The sequence below is a fragment of the Onychostoma macrolepis genome, chromosome 12 (assembly GCF_012432095.1).
Source record: "Onychostoma macrolepis isolate SWU-2019 chromosome 12, ASM1243209v1, whole genome shotgun sequence".
NCBI classification, from domain to species: Eukaryota; Metazoa; Chordata; class Actinopteri; order Cypriniformes; family Cyprinidae; genus Onychostoma; species Onychostoma macrolepis.
Genome location: NC_081166.1, coordinates 2,279,717 through 2,302,667, shown reverse-complemented (window position 1 = coordinate 2,302,667; position 22,951 = coordinate 2,279,717). Strand labels below are relative to the sequence as shown.

Below are 22,951 nucleotides of genomic sequence, written 5' to 3'. Positions count from 1 at the left end.
TTAAGCAATGATGTCATCGCGCAATGACATCACAATGTCATTTAGCAACTTTTAGCAATAAATCGACCTTCCTTTAGCAACTTCCCCTGAAAATTAGTTGGCAACACTGTACACGAGTCCGGTCACTCCGGTGGGAGAGAGCAAGTTCCTCAGTAACAGTTATGTGTAAGTAACTTAGGCTGTCAAGGCTATTTTATTCTCTAAACATCGGGTGAAATGATTCTTTAATACAGATGATGCTGGATCATTAATAAATTAGTCATGACAAAAAAATTATGATATCCGATGTTTTTTCTATGAGCAATTATAAGGTTAACAAGCTTAATACCTTAGCTTGTCACCCACTACAACTAACACAGCGATAAGCCTGTGTGTGAACTGATATTTGGCTAATATTGTAGACCTACCAATGTGTTGGGTTTTGCTCAATATGATGTTAAGTGGCAGATCAGTGGGCTTAATGCGGTTGAATATCTAAAGAGACGTACTCGGTTTCAGATGAAACCTAAAATACTATGGAGAACGCAAAATAATAATTATAATTATACCCATATATGAACCATATGAACCGAACTCATATTTAAACACAGTCCATGCTAAGTCCATGCTATGTGCATGCTGTGTACACATATCTATCCTTACAAGTACAATTTTGGCTGTATTATTTGTGTCCCCTTCAAAAATTGCTCTTGAGAAATTTTATGTTTATTATCCCCCCTACTGTTAGATGAAATTTAAGCCCCTGCATTCATATATATATATATAAACAGTGAAAGCAGTGCAATTTCTCAATGCCTTCATTGCTTTAGTTTGTGAGCTAACTTGATGTTGAAACTAATGTGAGCTGGTGTTTAGGATACCACACAAATGGCCTAAAATTTAAGCAAAAGGTTCAATACCATCAGCCAGAGGTCAGGTCAATTATGAAAAGAAATTCATTATAAACAAAGTAATTTACTGACTCTGTATTATCACCATTCACTTTTTTTTTTTTTAAATCTGTAAAAAAAAAAAAAAAAAAAATGTAATGGGCACAAAGTAATTTTCCATATTGTTTTTTTTTTTTTTACAGTTGTTTCACATATATTTAGAATTTTGCACTTCACTGCATTGTGTTTTATGTGCTATGAGAGGGTGTGGGGAGACCTACATAATGGTTAATGGATGGCACGCCATTGATTCTAACTGTTTAAACCATATTCATTTCATTAAACAATCAATTAAAATATGTTAACCAATAATTAACCTTGATCATTTACTCTTGATATTGACTTTTAAACAAATTATGACAAAATTTTACAGAGAAAAAAAAAACAATATGTCGGCACAGGGGATGATATGTTGGGTTTGATGAATTCATAGACGTAATAATCTCCTGGACAGGCTTTGACTTGGATGGAAGTGGATGTGTAGTCGCCACACTGAGAGGAAGGCGCCCACCACCACCAATCCCAACTCCACAACGAATTACTTCCCATGACTTCAAGGGTCACCACTCCATCCTCAAGTGTTGGATGAGAGTCGTTGAGATACAGTCCAGTTTCACCACCACATCTCATATGACTCACACACCACTCAGACATCTGGGCACTTTCTCCATTCAGATACAGACGATACCAGCCACTCCATTCAACAAGGGTGTCATCATTTTCATAATATTCATATGGGCTTTGCCGTATGTCTCTCCAGTATTCATCAAGAGTGGTGTAATCATAACATGGATCAGAGCTGGAAGCTGTAGATTCTGTGAGAACAAAAAACAGTCCTGTGATGATACATAGTCACTGATTACGTGTCAAAAATTGGTACATTACAGATACAGTTGCATCTTTATAACCGAGGAAATATTTGGATAATATGGATCTTATGATTCTCACTATTTAAAATAGACCTGCCACCTAGATCTTAACTGAGCATTTTCTAGCAACTTTATCACTATTTGATTCTACAAGTTTGAATGACAATGACATGTTGCATGTACTTTCTATTATAATAACAATAAATTATGCATAATTACATGCAGGTAACCCTAAGCCAAACCCTAACCATATAGTAAGTACATGTAGTTAATTAATATTACTCAGTACTTAAATGTATAATTACACTGTAACAAGGACACCTTTGTGTCTAATAGTACTAGTATCTAAAAAAAATCTAAACATGTACCTAATGAATAGCTATTTATATATAAAAATATCTACTAGTCAGAATTGGAATACATATTAGCCAAAACTGAATAGTCAATATCTGAATGACAGATATCTGATAATAAAGGGACATGATTAGGCTTGCTGCAGTAGTTGATCACAATACAGTACACCAAAAGACCACATAGAATGCCAAAAGTTCACTAAGAATGTGTTTATCCCACATCTATCTTGTTAATCCATTCCCCAAACCTTCCCGTTACTAGTAAACCCCTTGCAGTGTTGTGTGAGTTGCACACAGAACACTCACTCGCTGCTGCCTCGCTGCTGTCAGATATGCATCATCACGTTTTTCCCTGACAATCAAAATGTTATATTTGATACATTTTACATTCTTCTGAAATCATTATGACTAGTAGATTAATTGGAGTCAGGTAATACCACAAATCTGTGTCCAGTATAGGTCAAAGTGAAAAAAATATCTCAGTCTAAATTTTAGAATAATTTGAAATTGGAGTCAGATTAACCTCAGATTCACCGCATGTAGATAGAATGCTGAAGCTAAATTAGCTAATTAAGTTAACAAAAATTTGGTAAAAGTCTTACATATAGTGTACCTTCTCTTCTCTTTTACACTCACAAAAAAAAGGTACAAAAACTAACACTGGGCTGGTAAGTTTTTAAAAGGTTCAAATATGTACCATGTATGTACTAATATGCACATTTTAGGTATTATTATGCACCTTTGAGGTAAATAAGGTATAAAGGTGTACCTTTGGAAAAGGTAACGCGCCAGTGATAGCTTTTGTACCTTTCTTCTGAGAGTATACTGATACCATGAAGTCAAAATTATGGATTTCAATGCACTTTAGTTGGTTTTCTAGTTGGTCCTGCTGTTCCTGCCTTTTTCTCTCTTATTCCTATCAAATTGATCATTTTAAATTCCTTTGGACTCAAAGGAAAACAGTTTTTCCATGTGGTTGAATCTTCACATACTTCACAAACAGTTCCATTGTACAAAATGGAACAAATTCTCTCCATATCTTTTTACAGATGAGTATATGCTTAATTAGCTGTGTTACGTCCAAGGACGTATTTGTTTTTGTTTTTTCTCTCTTTCTCTCTCTCTCTCTCCCTTTACTTCCCATAAGCAGGAGGTAATGACTGCCACCTGATTCGAATGATTGGTGATCTGACGTGATTGGAGGAGAAACTGGATATAAGCTGCACCATTGCACTGTGCGGGGTGTGTGTGTGGAGGCTGCATCGTGAGGCTTCTATTCTCAACCCCATAAGTTGTATTAGTTGTTTTGATTTAATATGTTGTTGAAGTGATTTCTTTATAGTGTTAACACTTTTGTGGTAACTGTTGCTTAAGTTGAGAAATCTGGTTTGGTTTAGAAGTTATCATTTGTTTGTACTTATCTCTGATATTCTTTATTTATGAACTTATTGTTAATTTATTGGGAATATGTTCGTAGAGAGGTGGGTGCCATTTTTCTTTATACCTTGTTTTTTCCTGTTTATGATAGTTAGGGAGTTAGAGTATTGATTGTATTTGTTTCTTTTTCTTTGTGTTAGTTTAGTTAGTTTCTTCCTAGTAGTTAGAGGGTTTTTGTTTGTTATTTTGGCCTTGCCCCCTCTTGAAGCCTTGAGACATTCCCATATCTGTGTAATAAAAGAGCTTGTATTTCTTGAGATTGAGTATTCTGTTGACATTTGTTAAAGCACTGGAGTTGGGAGTTGAACCTTGCTGCCTCCACACATCACCGTTTTATTCTGTTACTGGTTCCTTGAACCCTAGATTAACTGGGAACGTAACAGCTGTTTGTGACACAACAGTGTAAACACACTTAAATATTAAGGTATACAGGATAGCATTGGTGAAAGTTCGATTTTACACAATGTTTGGACTTATGTGTTAAACACAATGTCTGGGTTAATCTGTAATATGTACAGCTGTATCAATACCATTATTTATACAACATATATTTCATTTGAAAAAGATGAGACAGAATGTTGTTGCTGATTTTATGGAGCACAACACACTCTGAAAAACAAATGTGTGGCATCTGGACAGATTACATTCTTCAACTTTGAATCAGTCAACTGTGCAGCCTTAACCTAACTTTTCAAGGTGAAGAAAATATTGAAGTAATTAAGTTAATATTTAGCTAAAACTATTTTTTGTGGTCAAAAAAAAAAATTAAGTTGTTGAAAAATATATAGTTTTTATTTAGATTTTTAAATGAGCAATTTTTAAGTAAGCAATTTTTAAAATAAAGTCACAAAAAAAAACCTGATAATGTAGACAGTTAAGTACATCTAAAAGATTATTATTATTAAATAAATAGCATCTGAAGTTTGTCCATTGATTATTTCACCTGTTAAATACACAATATACTATTATATTAATTATAAACATAATTAACTAACACTAATTAGCATTAAGAAAGTTCACCTACTTACATTTTAATGCACACGACAGATTGTAAAACACTCACCATTAATCAGCAGCAGTAGTGACACACACAGAGAGATCAGAAACCTCATTGTTGGGTCCAACGGCTCCTCCTGCACCTGCACACACATATTTTATATACATATACATATGCACACGTGTAATGTTTCTCATATTTTACACTTTATTTTGAGCATATTTGCGCATAAATAAATAACTTAGGTCAAATAATGCTGCAGAGCAAACTCAGGGAGATTCTCTCTTCAGCAGCTGAATACAGTGATGATGAACTGCAGATCTCACGATCTTATCGGTGTCTTTAATAACCGTGGGTGGGCCTTTACTGGAACCAGAAATAATTTGTTTACAAACATTTTAATTATTTTCTCATGTGTGCACCTGCTTTTAGAAATTCCTTCACTCTGCACTCAGATAGATGTAGATGGAATGATGATGAACAAGTACTTTTTCCAAAGCAGCTTTACAAAACAAACAAACAAACAAAACAAAAAATAAAAAAAATTAAAAAAAAGTAAGACAACGAGTGAGTGAGCTAAAGGTGACTGGAGAGATTTACTGGATTTTAGATTTTAATTCTGCTTATAAATAATGTTTAACCAATAACATTAAAATAATTATTTCATACTAAGACCACTGATTCATGCAGGTGGTCAAGTAATGAGGGTTTATGAGATGTGCAAACTAACAAGAGCATAACAATGCAAATAACTCAAACTTAAACCAAAAAGTAAACTGCAATGTCGTTAAAGCAGCTGGGAAGCATGCTAGTTGGCAGGTTAACATTATAACATCAGGCAAATTAATATTCAGGTACAGAAAATGAAGGGGGAACAAAAGAAAGAAAAAGTGACAAATAACATTAATGGAACTTGATTTACAAATACAGCATAGAATAAAATTAGGTTAAGCAGGCAAGTGTTGGTAGACTACTTCCCTGAAGCTAATGCGTCACACACACGCACAAAATACATTTTTTTTAAATGTCGTGCAGAGGCATGTCCCGAGGCCAGGTAATTTTGTTGAAACAAGAAAGCAACTCTGTTCTTGGAGAATTTAAAGAAGTGAACACTGTATTCACGAGTTTAATGAAGGTGCAGAGTAACACTCTTTAGAAATGTCCTACATTCCTCCGCTGCACATTTAACTCCTCGTTCAAATGATAGCAATGTCTCCTTTGGAAGTGTGCAGACTAATGCAAACAGAGGGGAGGGTTTAATTAAACAGTGGAATTTGATGTAGATATGTCCATGTAAACTTAACTCTCTAATCTTACTTGTCACTTTTAAGAGTTTTGGGGAACACTTTACCAATAAGCTTCATAATTCTTCAAGAAATATACAAACAAAAACAACAACAAAAAAAATTTATAAATGCTGTAAAAGTTAAGTTATTATTAGGGATGTGCATCAGCGATCGAGTACTCGATTACTAGGCCGTGGCAGCGATGATCGATCATGAAAACGATGATTGTGGGGGGAAAAAAAATTCTGATTGGTTATAGCAGCATTTTGGGCGGCACCCTGGGCTCTGATTGTTTAGCTTGCAACAGAATAGGGTTCAAAGTATAGATGTGAGAAGAGAGAGAAGCTTGGCTTTGAAGTCACATAGTGATGTCTGGGTTAGCTAAATACACATCTGATTAATCTAATAGGATTGTGTTGGGATGTTAACATATATTTACATGCAGCTGAATGCGCTGCATATTACCAGTATTTATTTTCATGCTGAAATGCAATGCCCGATATTGACTTATTTGAGTAGTTATTTGAGACGGTCATATTGCTTTTAGATGTTTCTTTTTTTTTTTTTAAATACCGATCCTATAATAATGCAACAGTGATGTTTTTACTTCGTATGGCTTCGAAAACATTCAGGCAATTTTAGGAATCACTTGATAACCCAGACAGCAAGCAATGTTTCATCTACATTCCCAGACAGCAACATAGTTTTGGCCCAGATCCAGCCCACATCTGGCCCGTGTGAAATCGATGCGGGCCAGATGTGGGACAGATCTGGGCCAAAACTATGTTGCTGTCTGGGAATGTAGATGAAAATATAGCACAAATCTGCCATAAACATTAATGACATAAGTATTATAATAAGAACTTTATAGAATGTGAAATCCATAGTAAATCCTGTCCTTGCCCATGTTTCAACGCGCTGTTTAAAGCGCATCACGGCGGGAGCACACACACTCTCACACTCTCTCACACTCTCACACACTCTCACACTCTCACACACTCTCACACTCTCACACTCTCACACTCTCACACTCTCACACTCTCACACTCTCACTCTCACTCACTATAGCGCGTAACTTAAAGTTCACTGGAATTTCGTAAACATAGCATTTTAATGAGAACTTTATAGGATGTGAAATCTTTAGTAAATAGTCATTAAAAAAAATTGTAACATTCATTTTAACAGCCTTCACATATTTTCATTATCTCCATTACGGCCATGCCCCGTCCCCGATTACTCGATTAATCATTTTTTAAACCTATTGATGATCGAAATAAGAAATTGCCAAAAATGCCCATCCCTAGTTATTATTACTTTGTACATTGCATTTTAACAAGTTAGAGGTTCGAGGGGTGGTGTCTCTCCAGTGGGATCATGAACCTTGATCAGCTTTAAGAGCTGGTCTTACTGGAGGACTTCAAAAGTTGTATTCTGGAAAATGTTGGAAATGTCCATTTAAATGAGCAGAGAGTTGCAAATCTTTCCGATACCATGGTTGTAGCCAATGGGTTTGTGTTGAATCAGTGGACTGTTTCCAGTGAGAATTCATCTGTTCACCAATTCACCGATTGGATTCACCTGTTGCTGAGCTAATCAGCTCCACTGATTGGCTGCACTCAGGAGGAAACCAGCATATAAAGCCAGCACTGTCTTGGAGCAAACTGAGAGGATTGCAGATTGTAACCTGTCACATGGACTTCTTTTCTCTGGCACCAGGTAACTTTATGTTTTGTTTCTATTGAGTGCTAACCATTGGTGCTACTGTGGATTTAGCTGGAGACTTGTAAATTTGTTTAGAATTAAAGTGTTTTGTAAGGAAACTTGTAGGGAGGTGGGTGCCTTTTTCTTGTTATTCATTTGCTTTTGGTTTATGTATAGGTAAGTTATGGTTAAAACTGAGTTTGAAATCTTTTGGTTTATGTTGGCCTTTTCCCCCTCCTGAAGCTTATGTTTCCCTTTATCTTTTTCTTATGATTTAATAAAAACTTAAGTTATTTTTGTTTGGAGGTGTGTTATTGGAGCTGGAGACAAGAGGTCCCTGTGCTTTCTCTCTCCAAAATTTGTTACTGCTAGGCCCATTACCTCTAGACTAAAAGAGGGCTCGCACATAACTACAGTCATGGCCAAAAATATCAGCACCCTTGGTAAATGATCAGTGGTTTAAACCCAAACTAAAAAAAAATACTAGAAAACTAGAGAAAAAAAGAAGGTCTTAATCAGTTTTGTTAATTGCTATCAAAATGCATGAGTTAGGTTACTCAGTACATCAAGTTAAGAGTAATTAAGTACAATAAATTCAAAACCTAACAGCTCTATTTACTTAAAATTGGAGACATCGTAACTTAAAGTTAATTGCCTCTTTCTTTTTTTGATTACCTCTTTTGAGTTTTCTCACCTTATTCAGGTTTAGAGTGGAAGGGATGGGTCAACAGTGTAATTACAGAAATTAACTTGTATTTGATTTACATCCAGTTTTTTTTTTTTTTTTTTAAATAAGTACAATGTAAAAACTTGAATGTGCACATTTGAGTTGTAGCAGATTATTCATTTAAATGCAAGTTCATAGTTAAGGCCACCAAAAATAAAGTGAGACCAAAAATTAATCATTTTGATTATTTGAGAAATGACTGAACCTCACCACATCTTAGCAGAAAGAAGACTTCAAACAGTGCAGCAACCTTCTTCAAATCCTATAGAAATGAAAGTAGAATCACACTTCTCACGCATTTCACAGTACCTGTATTGAAGGGAAACAACGTTTGCAATAAATCACTAATAGTTGTCTGTCTTACTATTACTAAAAGCAATAAATGATTACAAAAGGAAGACTATGAAGCTTCCTTGTTTACTCATAAACATTACAGTACATTTTGGGAAACACGTAATGCATTATGCCCTCTAGTTTGTCACTTTCTGAATCAGAATTAGCTTTATTCGCCAGGTGTGCGCAAACACATGAGGAATTTGTGGGTTTTTTTTTTTTAAGGTGCTCCTGGTACATGCATACATGCACATCTGACATGAGAACAAAAAAACATTTAAATATTAAGACTTAACAATAAATAATAGTAATGTGTATGAACAGTAGATTTATGTACAGATTTGTGCATTACTTACTCTATATACAGCTGTATAAATAAAGAGATATGCATATATATATTTACATAATACTTGAGAAGGAGGCAATAATTAAGGATGGAGAATGAATTACAGAAATTAATTACAGAACAAAGGTGTTATGTGTTAGCTGTTTAAGCTGGAGATGGCATGGGGGGGGAAAACAGTTTTTATGCCTAAATGTTCTAGTGCACAGAGATCTGTAGCATCTGTCTGAGGGGTCTTTGATGTTACCTGCCCGTTTCTTCACTCTGGAGTAGTACAAGTCCTGAAGGCTGGACAGGTGGACACCAATGATCCTTTCTGCTGTCTTAACAGTCCGTTGTAGTCTCTTAAATCTGATTTGCTGGCTGACCCAAACCAGACAGTTATAGAAGAGCACAGAACTGACTCAGTAACAGTAAAACTGTGTCATCTGTGCCTGTGGCAGGTTGAACTTTTTCAGCTGACGAAGGAAGTACAACCTCTGCTGGGCCTTTTTCACAATGGAGTCAATGTGAGTGTCCCACTTCGGGTCCTGAGAGATGGTTTTGCCCAGGAACCTGAATGACTCCACTTGACAGAGGGGTCTTTAGAGGTGCAGTCATTTGTGTAGAGGGAGAATAGCAGTGGGGAGAGAACGCAGCCCTGAGGAGCTCCAGTGCTGATGGTGCGGGTGTTGGATGTGTTTTCCCAGCCTCATTAGCTGCTGCCTGTCTGTCAGGAAGCTGGTGATCCACTGACAGATGGAGGTGGGTACAGAGAGCTGGGTCAGGTTATTCTGAAGGGTATCCGGGATGATGGTGTTGAAAGCGGAGCTGAAGTCCACAAACCAGATCCTTGCATAAGTCTCAGGTTTGTCCAGATGTTGGAGAATGTAGTGCAGTCCCATGTTGACTGCATCATCCACAGACCTGTTTGCTCGGTAAGCAAACTGCAGGGGGTCCAGCAAGGGTCCAGTAATGTCAAATGATTTCATGACCACAGATGTTAAAGTAACAGGTCTGTATTCATTAAGTCCTGTAATTTTTGGTTTCTTGTATACAGGGATGATGGTGGAACATTTGAAGCAGGAGGGGACTTCTCACAGCTCCAGTGTCTTCATCTTTTTCCATCCTGTTCGATCCAATTACACAAAACATATTGACAGTATCAATAATTGAGGTCTTCATCTTTATTCATGGACCAGATCATCTGATAATCATTCATAGGGTTATGTGAACATTTGCCTACAGACTCTTTCACCACATTATTTATTCCTACTACACTTTTTTTTTTTTTTTTTTTTTTAATTACTACATTTTAACAGAAAGGATGGAAAACGATTCTTACAGAAGATTACATTAATTCCACCTGCTTTGTCTATTTATGGTCTATTTATTTGGTGCATCCCAAAACACAACACTTGTAATGCCTCTTTGGCACTGAAATTGTATAGCTACAGCAGTAATGGCAGACCATTATAGGCTGGTTGTTTTCATACACTGCGGCCACACAACTGTGTTCAAACACCTTAAAGTGATTTCTGCATAACTGGTCCCCTTTAATCATTTTACGTGACAGATTGTAAATCACTCACCATTAATCAGCAGCAGTAGTGACACACAGTGGGATCAGAAACCTCACTGTGACCAACGTCAACTCCAGCACCTGCACACATTTACACACATTAAATATTTGCTTATTTATTTTGTTAGATTTTTTATTTTCTGTGTATACTGTGCTGATTAGTGAAAACTTAACTTAAATTATGCACATTACTTATAAATATTCATAAAAGAAATAAATAAAAAATAGTTTGGATCAGTGAAAAATCAAGGATCTTATTATTTGAGCCCAACTTTATCTTTACCTGAGGTCAAATGCTGCTGCAGATCAAACTCAGGGAGATTCTCTCTTCAGCAGCTGAATACAGTGATGATGAACTGAAGACCTTACGATCCTCCCGTGTAGTTCTGGGCTGATTCCTCACCGTTCTCATGATCATTGAAACTCCACGAGCTGAGATCTTGCATGGAGCCCCAGTCCGAGGGAGATTGACAGTTATTTTGTTTGGGAATAATCGCACCTACTGTTGTCACCTTCTCACCAAGCTGCTTGGCGATGGTCTTGCAGCCCATTCCAGCCTTGTGTAGGTCTACAATCTTGTCCTTGACATCCTTGGACAGCTCTTTGGTCTTGACCGTGGAGGAGAGTTTGGAATCTGATTGATTGCTTCTGTGGACAGGTGTCTTTTATACAGGTAACAAGCTGAAACTCCCTTTAAGAGAGTGCTCCTAATCTCAGCTCGTTACCTGTATAAAAGACACCTGGGAGCCAGAAATCTTGCTCATTGATAGGGGATCAAATACTTATTTCACTCATTAAAATTCAAATCAATTTATAACTTTTTTGAAATGTGTTTTTCTGGATTTTTTTTGTTGTTATTCTGTCTCTCACTGTTCAAATAAACCTACCATTAAAAAGAATTATGGTTAAAATAAACTGTGAATTAAAATAATAAAATATAATACAATAAAATTAAATATTTAATACAATTAAATATTTTATTAATATTAACCTAGAATAATAAATTATGTAAACTGAATTTCATTTATTATTGATGTGTGCAACAATGACAGTTAAGTTATAATATTGTTATTCCTCATTATCAGCAAGCATATAAAGAAAACCAATAAAACACCTCTGTATTCTGAACTATAACATAAAATAGCTTCACCTCATGAGAAATAATGTTTAGTCAAACTCAATAGTCAGGTTTTTTTAAGGAAATGGAAGCTTTAGTGCAAGTTCTACTAGGAAGACTTAATGCTACGTCACACATTACAATTAGATCTAGTGAATCGACACGAGAAATATATAAGCGCTCTACTCACCCTTCCTTGTGTTTGCAGGGGGGTAGGCTCCACCCCTGCCTTCGTCTCGGCAGTAATAGCTGAATCATCAACCTAGATTCAAGCTACGGCTGGGGCCTACGCCAAAGAATTCTGTTATGTCTTGGTTTTGTAAAATAATCACCTCCCAAGTGTCAGTCCTGTGTCCCTATGTCTTGTGTTTCCTCCCTCTTGTGCCCTTATTTGGTTAGTTTCCTGTTATTAGTTCATTATTGGTTAATTTCTGTCCTGCTGTGTTTAATTATCTTGTTTAGTTTGATAATTATTTAAACCCTGTGTTTCCCTGAGTCTAGCGTCCGCTGTTAAATGTCATTTTTGTCTTCCTCTGTTGGATTCCCTGGTGATTGTGTGATTAAAGATAATAGATATGAAGAATATCCGTGCTTCCTCGTTCCTTGCTCCAAGCGTAATCGTGACACCGAGTCTTTCTGGTAGAACTAGCTGATCAAGATTCCCCAATACCTATATGACCATCACTGCATGGACAGTGTTAGTAATTTCATTCTCCGTTATCATGCAATGAAAAGTTTATTGTTTGCAGTTTAAGCACATTATCACAAAAAAAAAACACATGCTTTTTCAGGTGACTTCAGGTTACTGTGACTTTGGTATATTCAAAGAGAGTGCCACACTGCTCGTATGAACATACGCAAATGTATCTCTCAAATTCATTCAAAACTTTGGTTATTTATGAAATGGATGAACCCAACCCTTTCTTATAAGAAAGAACACTTCAACATGCAACATTCTTCAAAACTGTAAAATTTTATGAGAAATACCCTAGGTGTTTTTTTGTTTGTTTGTTTTTCATTCTCTAACTGAAATGTGACCCTGGACCACAAAACCAGTCTTAAGTTGCTGGGGTATATTTGTAGCAATAGCCAAAAATACATTGTATGGGTCAAAATTATTGATTTTTATTTTATGCCAAAAATCATTAGGATATTAAGTAAAGTGAAGAGATTTTGTAAATGTCCTACTTTAAATATATCAAAACTTCATTTTTGGTTAGTAATATGCATTGCTAAGAACTTCATTTGGACAACTTTAAAAGTGATTTTCTCCATATTTAGATTTTATTTTTTTTGCACCCTCAGATTCCAGATTTTCAAATAGTTGTATCTCAGCCAAATATTGTCCGATCCTAACAAACCATACATCAATGGAAAGCTTATTTATTCAGCTTTCATGTGATGTATAAATCTCAATTTTGAAAAATTGACCCTTATGACTGGTTTTGTGGTCCAGGGTCACAAATGACTACAGCTGAATTTGCATTTGAGGCATTTTTTTTTTTTAATGGATATCAATTAGATTTTCAGCATAATATATTTCTGATTAACCTTTGCACTTTTAATGTTATTTGTAGCAAGAAATTAGTATTATATTAATTAAATATTCGTTTAGTTATCACCAAAACCTGTTCTATTTTGTTGTAGATCAATAAAACTTTACACTGCCTCAGAAGCCTGTCCAAAATCAGTTTCATGAGGTGCCTTTGTGCAAAAACGCTGCCTGCAAAGTCATTGCCTCATAAGGCAGTGATGGCAAGAGAGAGGTTAAAAAGCTCCAGAGCTGATGAGGGAGAGGAAGCTAGACAGACTGTGAGATGATGCTGAAAAGCTTTTTATTTTTGTTTATAGACTGTAGAGGATTGTTTTTTTGGAGTTGATAAACGTTATTGAACTAGCTCACTGACTGTGATTCCATCTTTTCTGATTGAACCTTCATTATGCTACAATCAATTATTTAAAAATATTATTCATTATCATTTTGAAAGGTTTTGTAAACTCACCGTTGAGCAGCGAGTGCTCGACAGAAGGCAAAGGTGAACAGCACAGTGCAGGTAAAGCTTAGTGGAGTTTTCAGTGAAGATGAACATCCTGAAGGAGAAACGGCTGGATGTCGAGACGCCATCATTTGGATTGGGACACCTGAGAATAACAATTATGACAATCAACAAATCAAATTATTTTATTCAGTTCAAAAGTGATTCTGTGAATCTTCACACATTTGCATTCCATGTTAAAAAAAAAAAAAAAAAAAGGAACCTTGTGCTTTAGTCCTGAAACATTTTTTATGAAATCTGAGATTTCTGACCCTGCCTAGACAGGGGAACAAAAAGTATTCTCATAACTTTATAAAATTACGATTGAACCACTGATGTCCAACGATGTCCTTACTAAGTTTCTAGACATTGAATGGTAGTTCCCTTGCTGTCTATGCAGGGTCAGAAAGCTCTTGGATTTCATCAAAAATATCTTACTTTCTGTTCCGAAGATGAACAAGTTTGGAATGATATGAGGGTAAGTAATTAATGACAGAATTTTCATTTTTGGGGGAACTATCCCTTTAGGAATGAGCCTTAAAAAAAAACGATCTCTCTAACGATGAGATCCCAGCGGAGACCATTCACAGGTGTAGCCCAACACGTGTCCATCACCAGGGCAAACTGACGGCTGTCAACCCCCTCAACACGAACTTCCACATTCATCTTCTGGTCGAGCTCTGCATCCACTCTACCAGTGAAGGGCCGGGTAAACTCATCATCCTCATATGGAGTCATCCGAACCTGATATCTGCCTTCACCAGCGGGGAGGGTCTCGTGCACAATGCTGTTAAAATGTTCAAGTTAAAAAAAACAAAGAAAAAAAAAAAAAAACTGGATTTCCACTTAATCTATATTTAACAATATTTTAATAGCATTAATTTTTGCCAATATTGTCAACTTGATTGCACAGACACTATTGCACTGTAAAAAAAAAAAAAAAAAAAAAATTGAGCGAACTTTAAAAAACATGTTTTACCAGCTTCAGCAGATTTTTGAGTTTGCTCAACTTGTTTTTGTGGGAGATTCTCAAATTTTGTTGTATAAACTTAAAACAACAAATTGAGAAAACTCAAAAATCTGCTGAAGTTTGTTGCCTTAAAATTTTAAGTTGGCTCAACATTTTTTTTTTTTTACAGTGTGGAAGAGAACTGAACTGGACGATAACATCACTGAATCAACAAAGAACTGACTTTAACTTAAAAAATTACTTTTTACTATTGTCCTATTTTTAGACCTGCTTTACAGCAGAATTTAATTTTTACTGACACACTATTTTACTATTTAATACTGTGAAGCACTTTGACACAATCTGTGTTGTGTAAAGTACTATATAAATAACAATGAAGAGAATAGCATACATATTCTTGAAATATATATTTACAAATTTTTACACTGTGCATTATTTTTTTCCTGCTTAAAAAAACTCCCACCTCTCCAGTGGGTTGATTTCCGCATTCATAGAAAAAGTTTGTGTTTGAGGATAAACGCAGCTGAAAGAAAGCTTGAGGATTTTCTCTCTGCTGATGAGACCTTCTGACCTCGGTGTCCCCAGAATAAAGTTACTGTAGATGAAGTGGGTGCCGTTGGCCTGTGGACAACATATATATTATTTGAACATATCAATCACTTTATTTCACTCATTAAATAAAATGTTAACATACAGTATTTACAACTAGCTTTGTATAGCTACAATGTCAGTAGCATATGAAAATCAACAGTATCCAGAGGTGGGTAGAGTACCCGAAAACTGTACTCAAGTAAAAGTAAAAGTACTTGAAGAAATATTTACTCAAGTAAAAGTAAAAGTAATAGTCTGAATAGTTACTTGAGTAAGAGTAAAAAAGTATCGGATAAAAAACTACTCAAGTAGTTAGTTACTAGTTACTTTGGATATACTGAATATAGTCTATTTTTATTTAGATATATAGATATTTAGATACATTTTTTATATACACACACACACTGCCGTTCAAAATACTTTTAATGTTTGTTTTTTTTAATGTAATTTATTTCAGTGATGCAAATCAGAATTTTTATCAGCCTGATTTATTATCAATGCTGTTTTTTTTTTTTAGCTTTCTATTCATAAAAGAATCCTGAACAAAATGTCACAGGTTCCAAAAAATATTAAGCAGCAAAACTGTTCCCTGTTGAAAAAAACAGTATATGCTGGTATGGTATGTTTTGAAGCATGGGATGCTGGTTTGAGCACCAGCTCAAGACCAGCACATGACCAGCACAAACCAACATCCCAGCTTCAAAACATACCTAACCAGCATATGCTGTTTTTTTTTAATTTATTTATTTATTTATTTTCAACAACACTGGTTATAAATCAATATATTTGAATGATTTCTGAAGGATCATATGACTCTGAAAACTGGAGTAACAGCTGATACAAATTCTGATTTGCATCACTGAGTTAAATTAAATTATATTTTAAAGTTTAATTATGTATTATAAATGTATATAACCTCTGACACGGAGAAGAGTGAAAACTCCTCACATGACCGCTACAGAACATCTGAACATAACGAAACAAATGCACTTCTTCCGTCTGTTCTGCAAAATGTAAACAAATGTAGCCTTTATTTCTGCAAGCGTAAATATTGTGAAAATATCAATATTAATTGTGTCTTGGCAAGGCATTCCTCCTGGAACTAACGCGGGTTTGGCGGCTGTTTATTTCATACTCTGTGACAATGAATAAATTATACATTGTATAGAAGGTACATGTACAACAAATTGGTAATGTCATGGTATCGTGTACTGTAATCGAATCTATACCTGTGGAACCGACAGCACACGCGGTGTTCATCTAATAAAGATCTTCATAGCTAGCAATAGCCTTTCCACGTCTTCAACGCTCTTGACGTTCGAGCCGCGTCAGACTCAGCGCGTGCGGGGTGCGGCAGGGAACTGAACGAATCATTCAAACTGATTCGCGAACCGATTCACTGGTCTGCCAACTGGTTTGATCAAGCCTTCGAACAGAATTGACTCAAAAGAATGAATCATTCGCGAACGGGCATCGCTCATTGCCCAGAAAAAAAAAAAAAAAAAAAGTAGACGGCGCGCTTGGAATAAATTGAAGGATTTTTAATGCATTAAGATAAAGTAACGAGAGGAGCGTCGCCCACAGTAACGAAGTAAAAGTACCGTTTTTTCACTAAAAATGTACTTGAGTAAGAGTAAAAGTACCCATTTTTAAATATACTCTAAAAGTATTAGTTACCCAAAAAATTTACTCAAGTAAATGTAACGAAGTAAATGTAACTCGTTACTACCCACCTCTGACAGTATCTACCATTCTTTCACTATATTACCTGTAACAAGAGCTCTCATTTTATTTTGTCTTTTTAACAGCTCCAGAGCATTTGTTAAAAATACAGCTTGTTTTTCTGCATTTTTTGTATCTGCCCCCTTAACCTGTCAGACTGATCCCAATGCAATTATGAAGCTGTCATGCCTTTTTTTGCAAAAGAGAATGGCACACCCCTTTTCATCTGTTTTCTCTTTTTAAAAAAGGCCATTGTGCTGCATAAACAGGCAAGTTTCCTTCTTTGCACAAAAGAATAGCTGTGCTTAAATCATTGATTTGACTCAAGTCTTTTTTAAGTGAACATGTTGTAGCCATATTTTTGTTTTATATTTATGTTTAAATATTATTTGTTTGTGTTTTCTTTGAGTTTAATCTGTTAATTCTGAAAGAAAATTGTAAATGTCATAAAGGGCGTGGTAATGAATTGGACGGCAGCACGCTGGGAGAAATGGAGTGGGTCAGACCATTTTTGACCACTTCATACATTTTTGTTTGTAGAAAATCCCTCTTTTGAACAAATTTCATTTTGTATAATTTGTATCTTAATTTATATGCTTTTTGTTGATCAGTTATCAAAATCAAATAAACAAGAAGAAAGCAAAATCGTATTGTGGAATTAAGTACATAAGACTAAACCCACTACCATGCTTCCGTGGCCTAAAGAAGGCTAAAACAGAACATTATGTTAAAAGAAGTCAGAAGCACTCTAGATGATAGAGGTTTGCTTTATTCTTTTAGGGTTTTTTCCCAAACATTCAGTACAAAGATTGAGATGACATGCATTTTGATAGCATTTTGATTGATTGATTTGCACCACAGATGTGTTCATCGTTATCAAAATGGAATTCCACTCTGCCATTCCGGATCGTTCCTTTGCAGTTGAGATCATTGAGGTGTAAGACGTCTGCTGGAAAACCAGCCTCAAAGAGCTGACAGCGAGACACAGACATGGATCCAGAGCTGCTTTCACAGGTTTCTGAGAAATCTGAGAGAGAAAACAAAAAAAAAACACATTTTTTTTGTTGTAGAATGAGTCACCTAAATAATCTGGTCTGGTCTGGTTCTCGGTACACAAACAGCCATAGACGCCGTTTTTCTCTCCACACCATTCATCCTCTGTGCAGTTGAGTTCTGAACAGAGGTCTGAAAAAGAGAACCAAAGAATGAATTAAATGATACAATAAGGGCATAAACTAATATCATGTTCTTAATTGATCTGCAAATAAGATTAATAAATGATTATTGGAAAAAAATTGCATTATTTGTGTGCATGTAAACGTAGTCATTGAAGAAAAACAACTGAATGTGGGGGGCGCGCTTTCATGTTGGCCACAATTATTGGCACCCAATTATTGCAACGTCCTTTTCCCAAGACAACAGCTCTGAGTTTGTTCCTATAATGCCTGAAGAGTTTGGAGAACACCTGATAAGAGATCAGAGACCATTCCTTCATACAGATTCACAGCTCCATGTAGGGGCTTCTCCTCTTCAGTTCACCCCACTCATTTTCTATAGGGTTCAGGTAATTGGCACTTGGACGACCATGGCAGAAGCTTCATTTTGTGCTCAGTGACACATTTTTGTGTTGATTTTGATGTTTGTTTTGGATTATTGTCCTGATGAAAGATCCAACCACGGCCCATTATAAGATTTCTAACAGAGGCAGTCAGGTTTAGATTTTTTTTTTTTTATCAGTTGCCATTTATAAACCTGTGGAACAGGAAGTCATGGCTGGACAATTTCATGCTCCTATTGTCACCCGGGTGTGCTAAAAAAATGTAAATACGAATGGTGATATCCTTCAGAGATATTTTACTCATAAGAATTTCTAGGGGTGCCAATAATTGTGGCCAACATGCATTGGAGAAAAAAAAAAAGAAAAAAACATTTGTTTCATCATGAGATTTTCTCCCCACTTTCAATTGTTTTTGTGAATGTTTTGAATGAAAGATCAAAAACATAAACAATGCAGATTTATTTTCACAGCCGCCTTTGCTCATATTTACCAAGGGTGCCAATAATAGTGGAGGGCACTGTACATTTTCTGAAGAAAATTTGAGTGGTGCTTGCCGTGGGAAAACTTGGCACTCGCACTAATATTAACTATATTCGTGTTGGCATTATGTTAACAACATGTTAACACAAGTAAAATTTTAAAACAAAATTAGCATGATGTTAGCATGTTAAACAAGCTGTTAATGTGATTAGCATGATGCTCGCAACATACTACCATGATTAACATATTAGCATGATTAGCATGTTGCTAGCATGATGCTAACAAGCTGTTTTTAACAAGAAGGTAACATGAGTAGCATGATGCTAGCAACAGTATACCTCCATTTCCCCATGATGTATGTTATATGTACTTACAAGTCATTTGCCCACCGGCAACTATAGTTGCCGCTTGGACTTTTGACTAAGTAGGCCTATACAAGAAAACTATAGATCTCTTGTAAGATTTGTTTTGTTTGAATGATTCTAGAGACCTTCATGATTATGTGGATGTATATATTTCAACAAAAAATACTTATTAGTAGCATGAAAAAGACCTTTGTTTGGGAGGGTTTGCCTTTGCCATGCTTGCTAGAAATAGGGGTAGGAAGTTGACAGCCTCATGTGAAAGGAAGGAAGTGAATACCTTTTTTTCCCCCTTGAAATCCTTTATTTGATTGTTAGCTTGCATGTCATTGAGACATAAAACATGGATAACATCTAGAAAAATACTTACAAAAGGAAAATGACAACTATAAACTGCGACAACTATAGTTGCCAGTGGGCTTAAATGGGTTAACTGTAATTTGCTTTGCTGTAAAATGGATTACAGTATAATACTGCAATTAACATCATTTTTACAGGATTTTAATGGCAACTTTTTTGCCAGTAAAATCCTGTAAATTTTAAAGTACATTTTTTACATGAAGTGAAAGAATGATCATACTTGATGTTTGTCCACTGGTTATTTCACCTGTTAAATAAACAAGGTAAACATTAGGATTGAATATTTGGAAATGACCGATTGTAAATCACTGACCATAAATCACACACAGAGAGATCAGAAACCTCATTGTGATGAGCAGCTCCTCCTGCACCTGCACACACACATACAACATACAAACACATAAAATGTTTCTTATTTACACTATTTTAGATGTGTTTTTGTGCAAATCTGGGGGAAAAAACACCTTTGATTATAATGTGACAGATATTTAAATAGCCTAAACTAGATCCATCAAAACATCATCTGTGATCTAAAGAGTAATTTGATCTAAATAGGATAAAACAAGGAAGAGAAATAGCTTTACCTGAGGATACAGGGATGATGAACAGCAGCTCTCACAATCTCATCAGTGCCTTTATTAATAACTGGGGGTGGATCATCACTGGAACAAAAAGTAATCTCAAGAAAGTGACTTAAATCAGTTTTTCATTGTTCAATAGCTATTACGATATTTGTACAGTATTGTTTCTTTGCATGAGCCCATCATTTAGAAAGACGTTCTTTTCTGTGTGTGAACAGATGTGACTGTAGATGGAATGATGGTGAGTCACCTTAAAACACCTGCATGGGTAAACCAAAGGTGTCTCATTCTGTTCTGTTTCAATAATGTTTAACCACCAACACCAACTTGATTAACAAGAACCACAAAGAATAAGACTAATGTCACATGATTTGATCATTTAAACTAAAGAAAAGAATCAACTCTGGCCTGTTCCTTAAGAAAGTGAACACTATATTCACATGCTTACCAGCAATGTTCTTCTGCACTTTCGTCCTCTGCACATTTTAGCAGGAGATCATTATTATTCAAAAAAACTAATGTGATGCACGTTGTAGGATCAGAACAAATCAGATAATTTAAGATTCGATCAGATCATCGAAACATGAGGAGCCGAAATTGCAGAGAGGCCCCAAGAAAACAGGACAACATCATAAATTAGATCCTAGCACCAGCCTCTTTCACAGGACAGCTTGCAACATTAAGACAAAAGAACACTTATTGATAAGTCCAACGCGGGAAGGAGATCGTCAAATTTGGGGCAAATAATCAAGATTAATGGTCAAAGAGATGGCCATCACATGTGTTCCACGAGAGAAATCACAAGCTTTTTTTAGATTGACTTTCCCCCACACATAGAAGACAAAGAACCAGACTGAAATTCCTTTGTCCAAAGAACATGTATTTTGGTCTCCATAGAACTACACAGAGACTTTCTTTTTCATATGCACCTAAAATCATCCTAAAAGGACATTTCTATGCATAACCCCATATTATGTATGTAACCCACACATTAGACTATAATGTTTTAAGCGCATATTATGTATGTCTTTTTAATAACTATTGAATGACTTTAAGGGTTATTCGTGTTTGGTATGTATGAGTTTGACAATTCTAGCTTGTGTTGTAAACCTATGTCTTCTAAAGTTTAGGCAACTCAGAAGTGAAGACCAGGAGACTTCGGGTTGTATCTTCAGCAGGATTCTTTTATTGAGAACACAAGCTGTCGGTAGCTGTAGTCATCGAAAATCTAACTTAAAGCAGTGATACATTGTAGTTTATATACATTTAGGGGGCAGTGCTTAGGAATGGAACCCAAGCACCTGGGTGACAACCTTAAGACATGCAAATGAGGTATTCAGGTATAGCATACTGCCCCATTTAACGACTCCTAATCTAATCAGCCTAACTGCCCAAAGACGGGGGCAGGGGCAGCAAGAGCAATTACAAACAAAAGGCAAGAGTCACCGTCGTCTGGCTCATTTCACTTACAATAAGAGAACAGGAACTGGCAGGGACCTCTTGAATCGTTCATCTGATGTCATCATCTTCACCATAAATGCTAAATACAATGTATATAACTTCTTCAGTTTGTACACTATTACATAGGGATCTAAATTAAACATTTAAATAAATTTGTAATCCCACAATTCCCCCTTTGAGAGTTCTAATAACTCTCACAAAATACAAATTTAGACACTTAAAAGTTTATTCTTGTAACTTGTGATCGTTACAGGCACATAGCACTTGTTCTGTGTTGATTGTCTGTAGGGACGAACTGCATGCTGACACAGAAACAAAACATACAATTATGGTCCGTGAAGTTCTTACGGGTAATAATCTTTTCTGGTTGGAACTGTCATTTCCTCGTGAGAGGCGGAAGTCATTTGCTGAATGAAACACTTGATACTGTGGATGCATAGATAGTACACCAGTATGAGAAACAACAGCAGAGCAGAATTGCTATGTCCTTGATCCACAGCCAGGGTTTACCTAACAAGTTTCCGAACCATGAAGAATTATCTTCAGTCATCTGGTGTAATTTTACTGAAAGATCAAGGATGTCTTGTTGGATATTGTTCAAGTTCTTGGTTGGATCCATTAAACCGGTGCAGCATTCAGGGCCGATAATGGTACTGGCTCCCCCTTGTGTTGCAAGAATGTAATCCAAGGCCACTCTGTTCTGTAAGATCATCATCTTGTGTGAAGCGAGAGTGTCCGTGATATTGCCCAGGGCCAAAACCGTATCATTGGCCAATTTCTGTACAGAATCCGACAGGCTTCTGACTTGATCGAGAGCCTGCATGACGCCATACGATGGGATTAATGCTCCAAGAGTTCTTGACCACCACGTTTGTACACAAGTGAGTCCTGGAATGCAGCCCTCTTTGTTGGTAGAAGCTGAATTTTGTAGATGTGGAGAATTTGAGGTGGAGTGTGTGTTTTCTCTGATAGCTGGTAGAACATAAACCAGGGTGCACCTGCCGTTGAATTGGCTGGGTAGGATGCTGTAGACAGAAGTTCCACATAACCACAAAGTGCCAGTCGGTGGAGGAATCATACACAACTGATTTATAGCAAAAAATTTCGGTAGGGATGGGTTCCCGTAGAGACACTCTTTTAAGTCATTCTCCTCTTCGTAACTGATGTAGTAACGCAT

General features: G+C 36.1%; 1 protein-coding gene across 1 annotated transcript; it reads right to left on the bottom strand.

Annotated features, from left to right (window-relative positions):
• Nucleotides 1-1,113: 1,113 nt before the first annotated feature.
• Nucleotides 1,114-22,951, bottom strand: LOC131551495 (uromodulin-like). Its single transcript, XM_058794500.1, has 9 exons — nt 22,340-22,951; nt 20,046-20,103; nt 18,053-18,157; nt 17,819-17,999; nt 15,123-15,284; nt 14,244-14,476; nt 13,657-13,796; nt 4,652-4,727; nt 1,114-1,744 (listed from the first exon to the last, which is right to left on the bottom strand). The coding sequence occupies exons 1-9, from the start codon at nt 22,949-22,951 to the stop codon at nt 1,284-1,286; spliced, it is 2,028 nt and encodes a 675-aa protein (XP_058650483.1). The 3' UTR covers nt 1,114-1,283.

Bases quoted from the DNA above. Each gene is read 5' to 3' on its own strand.
- LOC131551495 (XM_058794500.1), bottom strand. From the start codon at position 22,951: ATGCGTTACTACATCAGTTACGAAGAGGAGAATGACTTAAAAGAGTGT. The intron at 14,477-15,122 runs GTGGGAGTTTTT...ACATTTTAACAG, and splicing joins GAAATCAACCCACTGGAGAG to CATTGTGCACGAGACCCTCC. The intron at 1,745-4,651 runs GTGAGTGTTTTA...TTGTTCTCACAG, and splicing joins ACTACTGCTGCTGATTAATG to AATCTACAGCTTCCAGCTCT.